Source organism: Podarcis vaucheri (assembly GCF_965113315.1).
Source record: "Podarcis vaucheri genome assembly, chromosome: 12".
Classification (NCBI taxonomy): domain Eukaryota; kingdom Metazoa; phylum Chordata; class Lepidosauria; order Squamata; family Lacertidae; genus Podarcis; species Podarcis vaucheri.
The window spans coordinates 14833087-14848730 of NC_138750.1; the positions used below are offsets into that span (position 1 = coordinate 14833087).

Here is a 15644-nt window from a genome sequence, read left to right on the forward strand (position 1 = left end):
AGGAAGGGTTTGCTAGGAAGAGGGTACAGTTGGCCATGTCCTGAGCTCTAGAGGACATTGTTGGGCTTTTTTCCATACTGCTTACCCCTTCAGCTTTCTGCACAAATAAATACCTGCATATGCAGACTTTTTTCCAGTTTTGCTGTTGGGACCTCAACTTCTCCTTTCCTTTCCTTTCCTTTCCTTTCCTTTCCTTTCCTTTCTTAAATAACATACTTTCCCCAAGCCTGGTGCTAATGTTCTACCTACATAAATATCAGCATACACCCTGAACTTCACTAATAGAAGGAATAATAACTGAAATAAGCTGAATATAAAATAATGAGTCACAGAATTTGACATGATTTCTTTGCCAAGTCCCAAGAGGTAGAACTAATCTATACTTGAATTGCTGCTGAAATTCAATAAATTCAATGAGCTGTAGTATGCCTATAGATAATGGCCACAAGGAAAAAACCAATGAGAAATGTATGAAGACAACTACTTTAGCATGGTCCTTCCCAGACACCTAAAAGGAAAAAAAATGAGTGCAACAATTGCAACTAACGTTGTACTGCGATTATTCTATCCTTAAAGGACCTTAGGCCAATTTGTAAGTGAAATACACAGAAAAAACTTTTTAGTAAACTGGACTCTTCTTCTTAACCATACAAAAAAACCATAGCCATGAGTCCATGAAAATGGTTGTAATCTCTGTAATTATTTGATTAGATGTTGGTAAATGGGTGTTTTTTTTGTAGCTTTTTTTTTTTATTTTAGAAAATATTTATTTTAGGACTTTATCATAGTTCTTCAATAATAAAATAGCTTACTCTTCATACAAACTTTGGCCTAAAGTGGGTGGTTTGGGGGGGAATTTAAAAAGTTTAGGGAAACTATACTTATACTCTTATTTATAGCATTTAAAAATCTCACTATTTTAAAGATCTCAGGAGTAATGGAGTACAAGAGATTTCAGGGTAATTGCATACTGAGATAATAGAAGTTTCCAATGCAAAAGACCACTGCATATCCTTGGCATAATTAGTATATATTTATCTACCACTTTGTAGTTTGGTGGGGGCAGGAAATCTGAATAATGGCCATAATTTTCTTTCTACTTTGTATACATTGTTAATATGCAGATCATAAAATATAGTTTGAGGTTTGTTTGGACCCAGTTGTTGGGTCTTCAGCTAGTCAGGTGACAGGAAGGAGGGCATGATTCACTCAGGCTTCATGTTTCTATGCTTGGTCTGTCTGATTCCATACATCCCACACATTACTTTCTCTGACCATGTTTGTTTCACATGCAGAAACTGCATGGCACAGACATGCCACATTCTTACCTTTAAGGTCTTTCTACCCAGTTTTTCACAGTGAACCTGTCAGGCTGCCAGAAAAGCCCCTCCATCTGTTGTCTGACGCTGTAAGCAGAACCAGGCTCAGTGCTTGCAGTAATTAACTTTATTGCTCAGTAATCAAGGAGTCAGCACACAGCACATCCATCAGATAAGCACGTCATTTGCAGAAGCTAAAGTTCTGTCCTCTCCCTCCCTTATTTATACCTCCCTCCTTGCATTTTTTCACTGTGTCTCAGCTTTTCTTAATTGTTCTCGCCTTTTCTCGACCCGTCTTTCCTGAATCAGGACTGTGTTGCAGAGCAGGAGACCCAGCCCCTGCTCCTTCTTTATCAGCACCTGTGAATACCTCAAGCCTCTCCCCTTCACTCTCACTCTCTATTGATGATTCCTCCCTGTCCCACCAGTCTGAACCTGGTTCAAAGTCCCCTTCCACCTCACATACCTCCTGGACTACTGGCTGCCACCACTCTTCCTCATCCAGCCAGTCCCTGAAAAAAACCCTCAGGCCATTCATCAGGATCTCCCGATTCTAGATACATCTGTGGGGAGAGGGATCTGTGTGCTGATGTGGACAGAAGGAAAATGAAAAGTTAGCTTTTGCCTGTCCCCATCCCCGGTTCCATGGGAGGCTATAATTTTAGAAATTTAATTAAATAAATCCCTTCAGAGTCATTATAGAACATCTAGTTTAGTGTATTACGAATTGGAGGCAAGAGACCAAGTCTCTTCCTGTGCTTTGGAATTGCTACCTATAGTTCAGACTGTAAAAAGTCATTTGTAGAACGTATTAAAATACCACTCAATTATATTTTTTAAACAACAGATTTATTGATATAATTACCAGCCCCTTTTCCTCCTGTATTGCTTCTGTATGTTATAGTTTGAGAGTTCCAATGACCTCTGTGTTACATTAAAGACAATGACAAGTCTGTGGCCTGCTGTTTAATTTACCTGCCAGCCTACATAGTATGCCACACAGTGACTGTACATCTTTTCATATTTCTGTATAAAGGCATACCTCCCGCCTAACAATCCAAAGTCACATGGGATTGCTAAGGATTTTCTTTGCTTTATCACTATTGTCTGCTTACGGGATCTTTGGCAATGTGAATTTTGAAAAATACAATTTACAAAACAGAAATTTATCTCAAAAAAAGTAATTCATCCCTTTATAGTCCAAGACAACACTGCCAATAAAGGTTTTTTTTATCTTGTAACACATTTGCAAAAAAATCAATATCTTCAGTTCTATAAACTAAAGAGTTGCCAACTTGGTCTGCTAAACTGCCCTTAATTTTAACGCTGGAATAGCACCTTTTAATTTGTGCATTCATTTGCTGTGTTCACCCTTGTATCTATTCACTACATTGCGTTTAGTAGAAGAGGAATCTGATGTTATCTGTTAGTTTTCAGAAGATAGTGTATGCAGTTTCCATGAAAGACCCAACTTCATGGAAAGTGTTTGCATTACAGTTTGTGATGTCACAAAAAGAAGTGTGGAAAACAATTTGAAGGGAAATCATAGCCTCCTACCTGTGGGTTGTGCGGACTAAAACTGGTGATGTCTATAAGGTGGACCACGGCAGGACAGGCATCTGCAGATACCATGAAGGATGGTAAACTGATACTGGCTAACAAATAGCAGAACTTTTATCTCACAATTTCCTTCTGTAGTTTTGACTTGTGAAAAAATACCATTAGTAATGCACTATTTTAATTTAAAATGATAGGGAGAGGGGAAGAGTCACGTTATATGTATTCTTCTCATTGAAACTGTGTTTCTCTCCCCCCCCCCACCCCCAACTTTCCAACCAGGACCTTGTGACTACAGTTATTCGAATGTTTGAAAGTCCTTCTGCCTCCATTCGAGCAAAGGCTTTTCTAGTCTTGTTACAAGTTTTGATTAATAATAAAGAGATGCTTCTTCTGAGCTGCCAAGCGAGGTAAAGTGATGCTCTAAGCTATTATTGGACCGAAAGGTGTCTGCAGTTAAAATTTTACTCTGGGAATTGTATCACGTTTCTATCAACAAACTTGTTACCTTACAATGCTGGCGGCATGGTTGCTTATCTGGTGGATTACAAGGCAGAACTATGAAATCACTAGTACCGAGTGAGCAGCCTCTGATTGATCAGAACAAAGGAGAAACCTTTATAGACATGGGAAAGACTGCCAAGCTACTCTGAGCAAGTCAGAAATTGAGCTGTGAAGTGTTGATACGGCACTTGCATGGCCCAAGAAAATCGGAAGCTCATTTTGAATCTCACTACCTGATATTTGACAATGGAAAACTTAATACAGCTACTGGCAGCTTATTGGTCTGGGCAGGGGGAGTTGCAATATTGAATCTTCCGGCAGCACCGTCCTTTCTGCTTACTGGTAGGGACAAGGTAGCAATGGTGTTAGGGTTGTGAGGCAGCAACAGCAGACCCAATTTGGTGTCGTTGTGCCCATACAGCCTAACCTCATCACTGCCTTTCCTCTCCCCTTGCTAGTAAGTGGCAGCAGTCAGTGGTGGAGCTTCATGCTCCAGCACTGGGGGCAGAGAACAGACAGGGGGGGTGGCTGGTGCACATCCCAGGGCGTGGCGCACTGTCCGCAGGGGCGTGGTGCCCAGTGCTGGTGGGGAGCTGCGATGGCACCCCACCAGGATCGTGGGGCCGGGGGCGGTGCGCTCCCCCCTCCCCCCTCTTCTTCCGCCAGTGGCAGCAGTGCTGTTCTCTGGAGGCTATTGTTGCAGCTCCACCCCGCCATGCAAGCCACTTTGAACATACTTTCTGTTGCTTCTTTTCTTTATCTTTTTCTTACTACATACAGTGGTACCTCGGGTTACATACGCTTCAGGTTACAGACTCCGCTAATCCAGAAATAGTACCTCGGGTTAAGAACTTTGCTTCAGGCTGAGAACAGAAATCGTGCAGCGGTGGCGCAGCGGCAGCAGGAGGCCCCATTAGCTAAAGTAGTGCTACAGGTTAAGAACAGTTTCAGGTTAAGAACAGACCTCCAGAACGAATTAACCTAAGGTACCACTGTACTTGCCTTGCCCTAGCTGGTTACTAGCTTCTAATTTCTCTCCATCCTGCTTTTGCTTATACTATAAATTCTCACTGACTGATGATAATTAGCTCAATGGACTTTTTGCTTTGTTCCTACTTTCAGTGCTTAAACTTCATTAGAAATAAAGTCTAGAAGAAGTTGTTTAAAATGTTAAAATCAGTAAATCGTTTCAAAGACTGTGCAATCAGTTTTAGATCGCTGCATCTGTATTAAAGTTGGTTCAGATATAACACCAAACTAAGGTTTGGTGCTATTATCAGGCTTGCTTACTTCTTTTGAGCTACTGTTGGCTTTTTAGATGTGCGAGTCATCATACGTATAGCCAAAGCATTTTCAAATGTGAAACATTCAGAAAAACATAGTAAAATTTAAAATACAGTGGTACCTTGGGTTAAGTACTTAATTCGTTCCGGAGGTCCGTTCTTAACCTGAAACTGTTCTTAACCTGAAGCACCACTTTAGCTAATGGGGCTTCCTGCTGCTGCCGTGCCACCGCCGTGCGATTTCTGTTCTCATCCTGAAGCAAAGTTCTTAACCCGAGGTACTATTTCTGGGTTAGCGGAGTCTGTAACCTGAAGCATATGTAACCTGAAGCGTATGTAACCCGAAGTACCACTGTATATATTCTCTTTGCTATGCATTCTGTTTCACCATTGCCTAAGGGTCTATTGAAGTGATTCTCTTCCTGAATGAATAGTAATCACAGTGGAGGGGTTTTTTAGATGCTAAGGGATTACTCAGCCAATTAAAGCCTGTAAGAATTAGTACTACTTTCTGTGGAATGAAGAAATTATAAATTAACTTGTTAAAGAAGGACTTTTATTCCTCTTCAGTCTAAAATGTGAAAACAAGTTGATACAGTTACATGCAATGAAGGTTCACTTACGTAGAATAGATTTTAACAGCTTATATGCCATGCTGTGGGCTAAAGCCTCAGCGCCTAGGGCTTGCCGATCGAAAGGTCGGCGGTTCGAATCCCCGCGGCGGGGTGCGCTCCCGCTGCTCGGTCCCAGCGCCTGCCCACCTAGCAGTTCGAAAGCACCCCCGGGTGCAAGTAGATAAATAGGTACCGCTTACCAGCGGGAAGGTAAACGGCGTTCCGTGTGCGGCTCTGGCTCGCCAGAGCAGCGTTGTCACGCTGGCCACGTGACCCGGAAGTGTCTGCGGACAGCGCTGGCCCCCGGCCAATAGATGTGAGATGGGCGCACAAGCCCCAGAATCTGTCAAGACTGGCCCGTTCGGGCAGGGGTACCTTTACCTTTACCTTTATGCCATGCTGCAATCCTATACCCACTCTCATGACAGCCTTCACCAACCCACTGCCCTCTAGATGTTTTGGGTAGCAATTCCCATCAGCTTCAGCCAACATGGCCAAAACATCTGGAGGGCTCCAGAAAGGGGTATGCTGCCTTACGGAAATTCTTGTAGCGATCTTTTGAGAGAAGTATCATTGTTTTGTTATATAAGATGAATTTCTATGTGTGTAGATTGGTGATGTACATTGAAAGAGACAGCAGAAAGGCCATGCCAGGAAAAGAGCAGCAAAGCAGCAATGAATACCTGTCAAAATGCCTGGATCTTCTCATCTATCACATTGTGCAGGAGCTGCCACAAATTCTAGGTAAATTCTGCTGCCTCGCTATAAAAGGAGGTAGAGGTCCCTTTTGCTCTTTTCTTGTGAAGCACTGTAGAGGATTAATGACAAAAGCAAACACAGTTCTTGCCTCAAGACGCTGACATTCCAAAAGCAGTAATGGCATGAGTTACAGTAGGAAAGATAACATGCTGTAATGGGAGAAGTATTAGAGGGCTACAGTTGTGGTCCTGTGGTAATAGGAATGAATTTGCTGGATTGCATTCCACCGTTATAATTGGAAATGGTGGAGAAAGGGTAGTAGGCTCTACAGTTTCTTGGGGAGCTTCCACCACTGTGGCCGCTCCCTCCACGCCCACATTTAGAGTGGAACTACAACATCAGCTTCGACATCCATGATCCCAGCATCTTCCTTTGAAGGTGGCCTGGAAACTACAGTTAATCCAGAATTTGGCAGCTAGACTGGTGACTGGGAGTGGCCACCAAGACCATATAACACTGGTCCTGAAAGACCTACATTGGCTCCCAGTATGTTTCCGAGGACAATTCAAAGTGTTGGTGTTGACCTTTAAAGCCCTAAAGGGCCTCAGCCTAGTATACCTGAAGGAGCGTCTCCACCCCCATCGCTCAGCCCAGACACTGAGGTCCAACTCCAAGGGCCTTCTGACGGATCCCTCCCTGCGAGAAGTGAGGTTACAAGGAACCAGGCAGAGGGCTTTCTTGGTAGTGGTGCCCGCCCTGTGCAACACCCTCCCATCAGATGTCAAGGAAATAAACAACTATCTGACTTTTAGAAGACATCTGAAGACAGCCGTGTTTAGTGTTTTTTTATGTCTTACTGTGTTTTTAATACTCTGTTGGGAGCCACCCAGAGTGGTTGGGGAAACCCAGCCAGATGGATGGGGTATAAATAAATTATTATTTATTTATTTATTCATTTATTTATTCATTCATTCATTCATTCATTCCATGACTCAACCATCACCAGTCTGCTGGAGCAGAGGGAGCAGTGATGTAGAACAGAGCACAGAAGGCGATGGGCACTGAATTTTAGCATTGCATGGGGCACCACTGACATTTGAGAGCCCAAAAGCTGCCACTTGCTGGAGCGCTACAAGATTATCTTAGCATTACTTGATATACAAGGATTTCATTCAAGAAAGCAAGTGCTAGAGAAATTAAGTGAGGCATAATGTCATAATTAAGAAATGCGTTTTGAATTCTTGCTGAATATATAGGGCAACAGCAGGTTTAAGAGAACTTGACAACAATATTACAGTGCCAAGATATCTTCTTGTATACGTGAGGATATAAACATTTTGTTAATTTATATTCAGTTTTAATGGCAAAGATAAGACACAAACATGCTTCTCCCATCATTTCCTTAAAAAAAAATGGGGCTCTCTTACACGTGTTTTATGAATAATATTTAGTTAACCCTTTATAATGATGATGATAATCATTTATTTATACCCCACCCATCTGGCTCTGGGTGGCTTCCAATAGAATATTAAGAACACGTTAAAATATTAAATATTTAAAACTTCCCTAAACAGGGCTGCCTTCAGATGTTTTCTAAAAGTCAGGTAGTAGTTTCTGATGCGAGGGTGTTCCACAGGGCGGGCGTCACTAGCAAGAAGGCCCTTTAATGTCCAAAATAATCAAATTGGCACATAAAACTAAATTAAAAAGTGTTCAATTGCCGATCTAGTTTTTTGTAGATTTGAGAGGGCCATTTGCATGTAAACAATATTGAAATTTCAGTCTCTTCCAGCAGATGTAGCTGTAAACCATATATATTAAAGTACTTATTTTTAAAAAGTAGAAACACATTTCAGAGGTACATTTTTCAAACCTAAATCATGTAAACTATAACAATGCTTATTAAAAACTGGTTAACCTCCTTTTTGTCTGAGCTTTAGCAGTACAAACCATGAGTTTTTCTGCTTCATGGCATGTAGTTTCAGAGAATTCTCAGGCATGTCCTCATTTAGCAGGGACCCAACAGAAATCAGTGCAATGGTGTCAGAAAGGTATCTTGTATTCCATTAGTCTTTTCACCAGTGCAGCATAGGAGTTGTTCTGTGGCTCCAGTATAGGAAAGGTAGTGGCTGCAGTTTGATGCTGAGTCCGGTGATGGATGTCACTGGAAACTTACAGGTTACCTTGTGCCAGCACTGAGAGTCCGACTACACTTCATGTTAAATATATTGTTCTCCCTTGCATGTCTGTTTTTTCTTGTTAAATTAATAGCTGTTTTGTCATGGTAGGGGTAAAAGGACCCCTGGACGGTTAAGTCCAGTCAAAGGCGACTATGGGGTTACGGTGCTCATCTTGCTTTCAGGCCGAGGGAGTTGGCGTTTGTTCACAGACAGCTTTCCGGGTCGTGTGGCCAGCATGACTTAACTGCTTTCTGGCTCAGCGGAACACCTTGACAGAAGCCAGAACCCACAGAAATATTGTCAGGACCATACCATTCCGCAGGCAAAAATAAAAAATAGATCACCCATCAATGACAGATTCCTTCCTGTGTCATCTTGACTGGTGTTATAACGATTTTCATCAGGATTTTTGAATGAGGGTTCAATTAGCCGTCTTGGACATGCAGTCCCAATCCTGGTGTCTTATTTATTCCATTTTTATTTTTTCAAGGTGCCACACATGGTTCTCCCCCTCCACAGCAGTGGGGTATTGCTTTGTTTGTAATTGTGTTATGCACTTTTGTGATTTTATATTTTAAACTGCCCTGCCAGCTGCTATTTTGAAAAGCAAAACAGACATGCAAGGCCAAATTACCTACTTAATGAAATATCATTTGGCTCTGAGACCTTTTGCCAACACTGTGTTGCTGTGCCAGGATTGAACTATTGGATTCTACCTAAGAAAACTATTTTCTGTAATTTAAACAATATTACCTGTGAGAGACTGGTTGAGTCACCTATACCTGTTGGAGTATCTGTCTGCATGTTGAGTAGCAACTCTGCCCACCTGGGTTCTAAGAGGTGTGGCCAAAAGGCATTGTCTATTTTGCCTATTTGGTGTCTTAGGGGTTGATCAACTTTTAGCCTGAGTCTAATACTGAGATACACACACACAGCATCAGTGGTGGCTGGTGTTCACTAGACCTGGTATGGGTGTTAGGAGGTTATGGGGCTTATATAGTGAGCAGTTATCCCCCCATTCACAAAAATAATTGCAAATGATTAAGCAAAAAACATATACTGCACCATTGCACTCTCTTAATCAATATAATTATAAACTGAGCTGCTCAAACTAGCAACCACGCCCTTCTTCTGGCTAGCAGCAAAGAATGTATTTTGAGGAATGGGCCATTTAGGAAACAGCTCTGTGTCTGCTGTAACTACCCTTCAAGGCAGCCCCACTAGGTCAATACTGAGGTTGTTGGTTAACCTCATAACAGATGGAGTTGACGCCTTCATAGTGGTGCTGAATTTTAGACAGTCCAGTCAGTCATATGGTTTTTCTGCTTAGAGAGACACGTAGCCCATCCTAATCCAATAGTATATCTGAGTTCTGTAAATACTTGATTGGTCAGAGAACAATAAGTTGACAGAAATGTTTGCAGAACATCTCTGAGTTCAAGTAGAAGTATGAAAGGTTTGTGCAACAGGAAAAACCCACAGGGCTTTGAGATTTTGGAGGATGCTTGACATTTTCCTTGGGAGGGCCATGCCCCAGTAGCCCTAGTGGGCAAGCCTCTACTTCTGGTAGCGCTAAAGTAAGCCTGTAAGATAATTAGGTAGCGCTAAAGTAAGCCTGTTTCTTTATTTAGAGCACCAATAGTGGAGCATTGCATACAAGGTTAAAATACTGAAAACCTGAAAAATTCAATTTTAGCTGGGACCTTCTACAATCAACTTGTACTGTATTAAAAATTCAGACACCGATATGATTTATTAATGAACATATTTGGAGGGTATTACATAACTGGAACAATGCTCCTCTGTAAAAAAAATGTTATCCATTGCAGAAGGGAGTTATATCTTACAGCTTTCCCTTTCAGTTAGCAGATAATAATTGTAAATAGATATAATTATAAATAGGGCATGAAGGTGCTCCTCTTACTTCATAATAGCCCCAGCCAAATGGCAGACCGCAGGACACTCATGCTCCATTGCAATCACAGTGTCTGACACCACAGGAGTTCAGTTTGTACCAGCCCAGACTTTGTCGGAAGAAAGTCTAACTGTTAAGTGGAGTTTATCCTCAGTAACTGCAAAGGACCACAGACTTGCTAATATCATGCAATTTGTGCTTTGTAGGTGACATTCTTTCTGCTTTAGCAAATGTATCAGGACGTAAACATCCATCAACAATTCAAGCTAAGCAGCTGAAAGGGTGCCTTCCAATGATGCCTGTGGTACTTCATCTTGTGACATCCCAGGTATAATTTGTTAAAGAAAAGAAAATGAAGACTGTTGCTGGTTTCTGGGTTGTTTGCGTTTTCCACTTTATTGGTTATAGTCCAAAATGTTGCCTTGTTGTAGATTGGCATTAATTGATGCCAGTGAGTTTTGTTACAGAGTTCTTACACTTTCATTTTATTCTGCTAATTAAAGTGAAGCATATCATGCTTTTGTGGCTTGTTTCTCCAACCTGCACCCCTGCTGCCAGCCCTCTCCAGTTCTACATCAAGTATGAGTGGAGCACATGAAGACCAGGGTCTCACCAGTCTGTACAGTGACGTAGAGAACAGAAGATTCTGCTCCCAACTTCCCTCAGTTCTCTTCCTGTTGCATTTCTGAGTACTGGGCAGAAGTAGAAAATGTGCAAGACATTTGCCCCATAAGGCATGCAGTGATCTGGCAGGACACAAGCCTTTTTAACTCTCTCCTTCAGTGTTACATTTGGGTGGGAAAGTGTCTGCTCCAGACGGAGCCCAGGAGTAGTATAAAGTACCAGTTGATTCAAGAGGTGGACAGGTGCAGTGCCCTGAAAGAGGGTGATGGGTGGAAGAGTGGGAGAGACAGCCTTCTCAAACTTCACAGAACTCATCTAAAACATTGCTTTAATAAAATGAAAGCAGAGGGCAGTAAAGAGAACACACCATGTTTCTACCTGCCATTGTTCCTGGCACCCCTCTACAGTGGTACCTTGGTTTGCAACCGCTTTGGATTTACAACCGTTTTGGATTACAACCATGTCAAACCTGGAAGTTCGTGTCCCATTTTTTGGATTACAACCCAATTTTTTGGATTACAACCAATATGGGGGGGAGGCCCCATTGGCGAAAGCGCGCCTTGGGTTACAACCTGTTTTGGTTTACAACTGGACCTCCGGAACGGATTATAGTTGTAAACCAAGGTACCACTGTACTGGAAATATCACAGTATGTAGTATTTTGTATCAGAGGCATAGCGTGGTGGGTACTGTGGCCCCAGGCACAATTTTGAGAGGGGGTGCAAATAGGCATCCCCACAGCAGGCTCCTTCATCGGAGCCTGGCTCCACACCAGAATAAGCAGGGGAGCGGGCAAGTCTGTGGCAGCATTGCCACCCACCCTCAGCCGCGCTACACTTTGCTCCCGGCAGTGTCAGCTGTGGCGCTAGCTCACTTCTGACCCGGCTGCAGAGATCGGGGGGGGGGGAGTGGGCAGCAGCTTCCCCACCCCTCTCCTACCCTGAACTGTTGCACATATGCTCCACCACTGTTTTGGATGAAGATAGGGAAGGAGACAGTCAGCTTCATGTTGTAACATTGAAGCCCTTATCTAAGCCCTAACACCGTTATGTCAAGTTGCTCCTTCCATCTCTGTCACATTCTAAGGTGCTTAATTCAAACTTGTCATACATAAAAACATAAGAAAATCCCCATTGGATCAGAACAATCTAATCAAACAATCCTGTTTCCAACAGCAGCCAGCCAGGTACCTATGGGAAGCCATCAAACTGGACATGAATGCAGTAGCAACTGGTTTAGTGATGTAATACCTCTGATCCTGAACATACCGTATTTTTCACTCCATTGGACGCACCGGACCATAGGAGGGGGAGAACAGGGAAAATTTATTTTTTCTTGTTCTCCCCCTCTAAAACAAGGTGCGTTCAAGGTACATTCACCAGAGCTTGTGGGGCTGGCGGTGGGGGGGAGCGCTGCTTTCCCCCACCGCCAGCCTCAAAGATCCCTGAAGCCTTTGGAGCGCAGCGCCCCGCTGCCCTGCAGAGGTTTGCGCGCAGCAATCCCCAAGCTAGAGCAGCAAGACGGAGCCCTCCGTCTCGCTGTTCTGGCTTGGGAACAGCCTTGCTAGCTTCTGCAGGACAGCGGGGTGAAGGCACCGTCCCCAAGCTAGAGCAGCGAGATGGAGCGCTCCGCAGTGCTCCGTCTTCCTCTTCTGGCTTTGGGCTTAGCGGCGCAGCCTGCATTCGCTCTATAGGACGCACACACATTTCCTCTTAATTTTTGGAGGGGGAAATGTGCATCCTATAGAACGAAATATACGGTACATATAGCCATAATTAACAAGTAGCCAAAATTACCCTTATCCTCAACAAATTTCCCTTATTCCATTTTAAAGCCGTTTAAGTTGCTCTTTTTGCCACATCTTGTGGTAGGGAACTCTTTAGAACTATGCAGTATGTGAAGAAATACTTCATTTTGTCTATTCTGAAACTTCCACCGTTGAGCTTCAGTTGATACTGAATTCTGGAATGAGAAGAGAGAGAGAAAAATTCTCCCTGTCCACTTTCTCTACAACATGCATAATTTTATATATCCGTATCATGTCTTTGCCCTTGCCTTACCTTTTTTCTAAACTGAAAAACTCCAACTATTGTATTATCTGTCTATTACTAATCAACTGTGACTCAAAAATGTCATTTTCAATTTTACTGCATGCTACAGCATATTTACCATGTCTTCCAAGTACTTATTATTTTTCAATGTTATATATCTCATAGGTATTTCGTCCCCAAATTGTAACTGAGGAGTTTCTGTGCAGCTTTGGAACTTTGCTGGTAAGTAATGGTTTCAGGTTGTGGAGAACATGCATACATAAAACTAATACAAAAACAAGCTACCGGTATATGCAAAATGGAATACCTACAATTTTAGCAGTTTTTATTTTAATATGTATTAGATATATATTAAATTTTTTAAAAAGGGACATGGGAGGCGCTGTGGTCTAAACCACTAAGCCTAGGGCTTGCTGAGCAGAAGGTCAGTGGTTCGAATCCACGCGACAGGATGAGCTCCCATTGTTCGGTCCCAGCTCCTGCCCACCTAGCAGTTCGAAAGCATGTCAAAGTGCAAGTAGATAAATAGGTACCACTCCGGCGGGAAGGTAAACTGCATTTACTTGCGCTTCTCTGGTTCGCCAGAAGCAGCTTAGTCATGCTGGCCACATGGCCTGGAAGCTGTCTGCAGACAAACCCCGGCTCCCTCAGCCTATAGAGCAAGAAGAGTGCGCAACCCCAGAGTCGTCCGCGACTGGACCTAATGGTCTGGGGTACCTTTACCTTTTTAATTTAACTTAGTGATACATGATTCCCTTCTGAAATATGCATGTTCAAGAAAAATATAATAGTGTTACTTCCCCCCCACACATAATGTGTATACTTTAAAAACATATTTAGTTAAGGACCCCCACAAGAAGAACTCTGACGTTAAAATCTATAATGTTTTAAAGAACTGCACTAAACTGTCTATGCATGTTACATTAGGTTCTGCTGTTACACATCTGGTAGCTTGTTTTTTACTGAACATCACATGTCCAAAGACAGCCCACAGCAACTCATCTTCCTTTTATCTCTTGTACCTGTCCTTCCATAAGACAGTTCTCTGTTAAACAAGTTCACCCATAGTGGCATCTAATAATCTTAGGACCACAGCACCCCTATGATCAGAATCAGCATACATTACCTTTCTATTCCTTTTGCTGCCAACTTCTACACAGTTGCTGTTGGAGCTTCATAAACTTTATATAGCCTTTGTCGACCTACCAGAAATCTCTCTTTCACTTACATCAGGTCCCGCAAAACTTAAGGCTAGCTTAATTAAGGATAAGAGAAGTGAGTGGGCTGAGTTTTTATTTAAAAAAAGAGAGATTTTGAGCACAATGTAATTATTATATTCTTTTGTTTAGTGTTTCTTTGTCTAGCAATGTTTTAGAGGGAATTATGAACAGAATTTTTAGATCATTCTTCATAGCTCGTTCAATTTAATATTGTATTTACTTTGAAATATTATTTTTCTTGCTAGGACAGTTGTATTATGTTTAGTTGATGAAATGCTAAGTTGCATAAACTAGAAAGCTGAGACATTTGTCACATACAGCATCAGCATGCTAGCTTTGATATTAACAATAAAATCTGTATTGGGATTCCCAATGCTCCAGAGTGCTGCTGTTAAAATGAAGTAGTACTTCTGCATTGTATTGTTAGTTTTCACCATGTCTGCAACAGCTGCTGTGAAATGACTCTATTCTAAGAGTACCATTTTTTCCTTTGAAACCAAATATGGTGAGTACACATGTTTCAGTAACAGGTGCTTAAATTAATGATTTACTTATACAGGAGACTACAGTACTTCCTAATGGAAGCAGTATGGACCTCATGTTCACTTTTGTTGTGTTCCTTTAATTCCAAGAAAATATAAATTATTTAGCTGCACCATTGTATGATTTCACAGAGACACTGAAATGTTTGTGAAGGAAATATTTTTAGAACCACCATTATAATAAGTTGTAAGCTCACGTAAAAAAATAAAATGCAAAGCTTTCTCTTCTCTTAAATATTTGATTACTTTGGGTTTTATCAGAGGTTGGATTAATGTATTGAGCTACAAATTGCTGTCAAAAAAATTTCCACAGAACAGATGCAATGCAGAGGAGGACAGTATCTATTTCTCATTTCTGTCCTGCTTATTCTTCACTAAAACAAACTTTATGAACAAAGAGTACAAGATATGAATGTTTAATAAATCAGCATATTTGTATATTTCTGTGCAAGGCAAATTGTGAAGAACCATTTCTGTAGTTGCTTTGCAGAATGGCGGTTTAAACAGGATGTCACTCATTACAGCTTTACATCAGCCCTATAGTTTTTGTCTGATTGCAGTTGAGGATATGGGTTGTAACTGAATGTAAATTTATTTATTTTAATGTGTAGTAGTTGAAAAGAAACAGTGGTACACTGCTAATATGTAGGCCTCCTGGAGATTGAGATTTGTAATGTGAAAGAGTCTTTGCATAGTGTCTGGAATTCCATATCATGTCACCTCTCAGGTCTCATCATTTAACAGATGCTTCCTTCTTGTCTTAATAAAAGGTTCCTTCCCCTCCACTCCCCCTTTAATAATGAGGAATAGAGGATAAATTGAGAGCAAAATCCAGCTAAGGTTAAAGTATGTGCTTGTTTTCTTCCATTGAAATCAAATGAGCTTTAAACACCTTGGGTTGGAGTGGATCATTCTGATTATCTTGAGCGATGCAATGAATTTTAAGATTGACATATGGTAAAGCTGTCAGCCTTTAGGTTTGTAGTTCGTGAACTGCTATGTCAAAATATTGGCAATCGCTGGAAAAGGTGTATATGTTTTTTTGTCCTTCTGATGTTGCCTGTGATGAGTAAAAGCAAACCTCTTTGACACCTGTGGAACCGGTCACTTCTATGGGATGGGCATTGTCATTTACA

The 15644-nt window shown here is 41.7% G+C and overlaps 1 protein-coding gene across 6 annotated transcripts in view; it reads left to right on the plus strand.

Moving 5' to 3' along the window:
- The window catches only part of ULK4 (unc-51 like kinase 4), a gene marked incomplete at its 3' end in the record, with an annotated part of 181476 nt that overhangs the window by 47957 nt on the left and 117875 nt on the right, over nucleotides 1–15644 (plus strand). For all 6 annotated transcript variants that reach the window (XM_082192968.1, XM_082192967.1, XM_082192970.1 and 3 more), the window contains exons 22-25: nucleotides 3159–3286; nucleotides 5888–6021; nucleotides 10278–10399; nucleotides 12912–12968. In XM_082192968.1, coding sequence (XP_082049094.1) covers nucleotides 3159–3286; nucleotides 5888–6021; nucleotides 10278–10399; nucleotides 12912–12968 — 441 coding nt within the window. The remainder of the gene's footprint in view (nucleotides 1–3158; nucleotides 3287–5887; nucleotides 6022–10277; nucleotides 10400–12911; nucleotides 12969–15644) is intronic.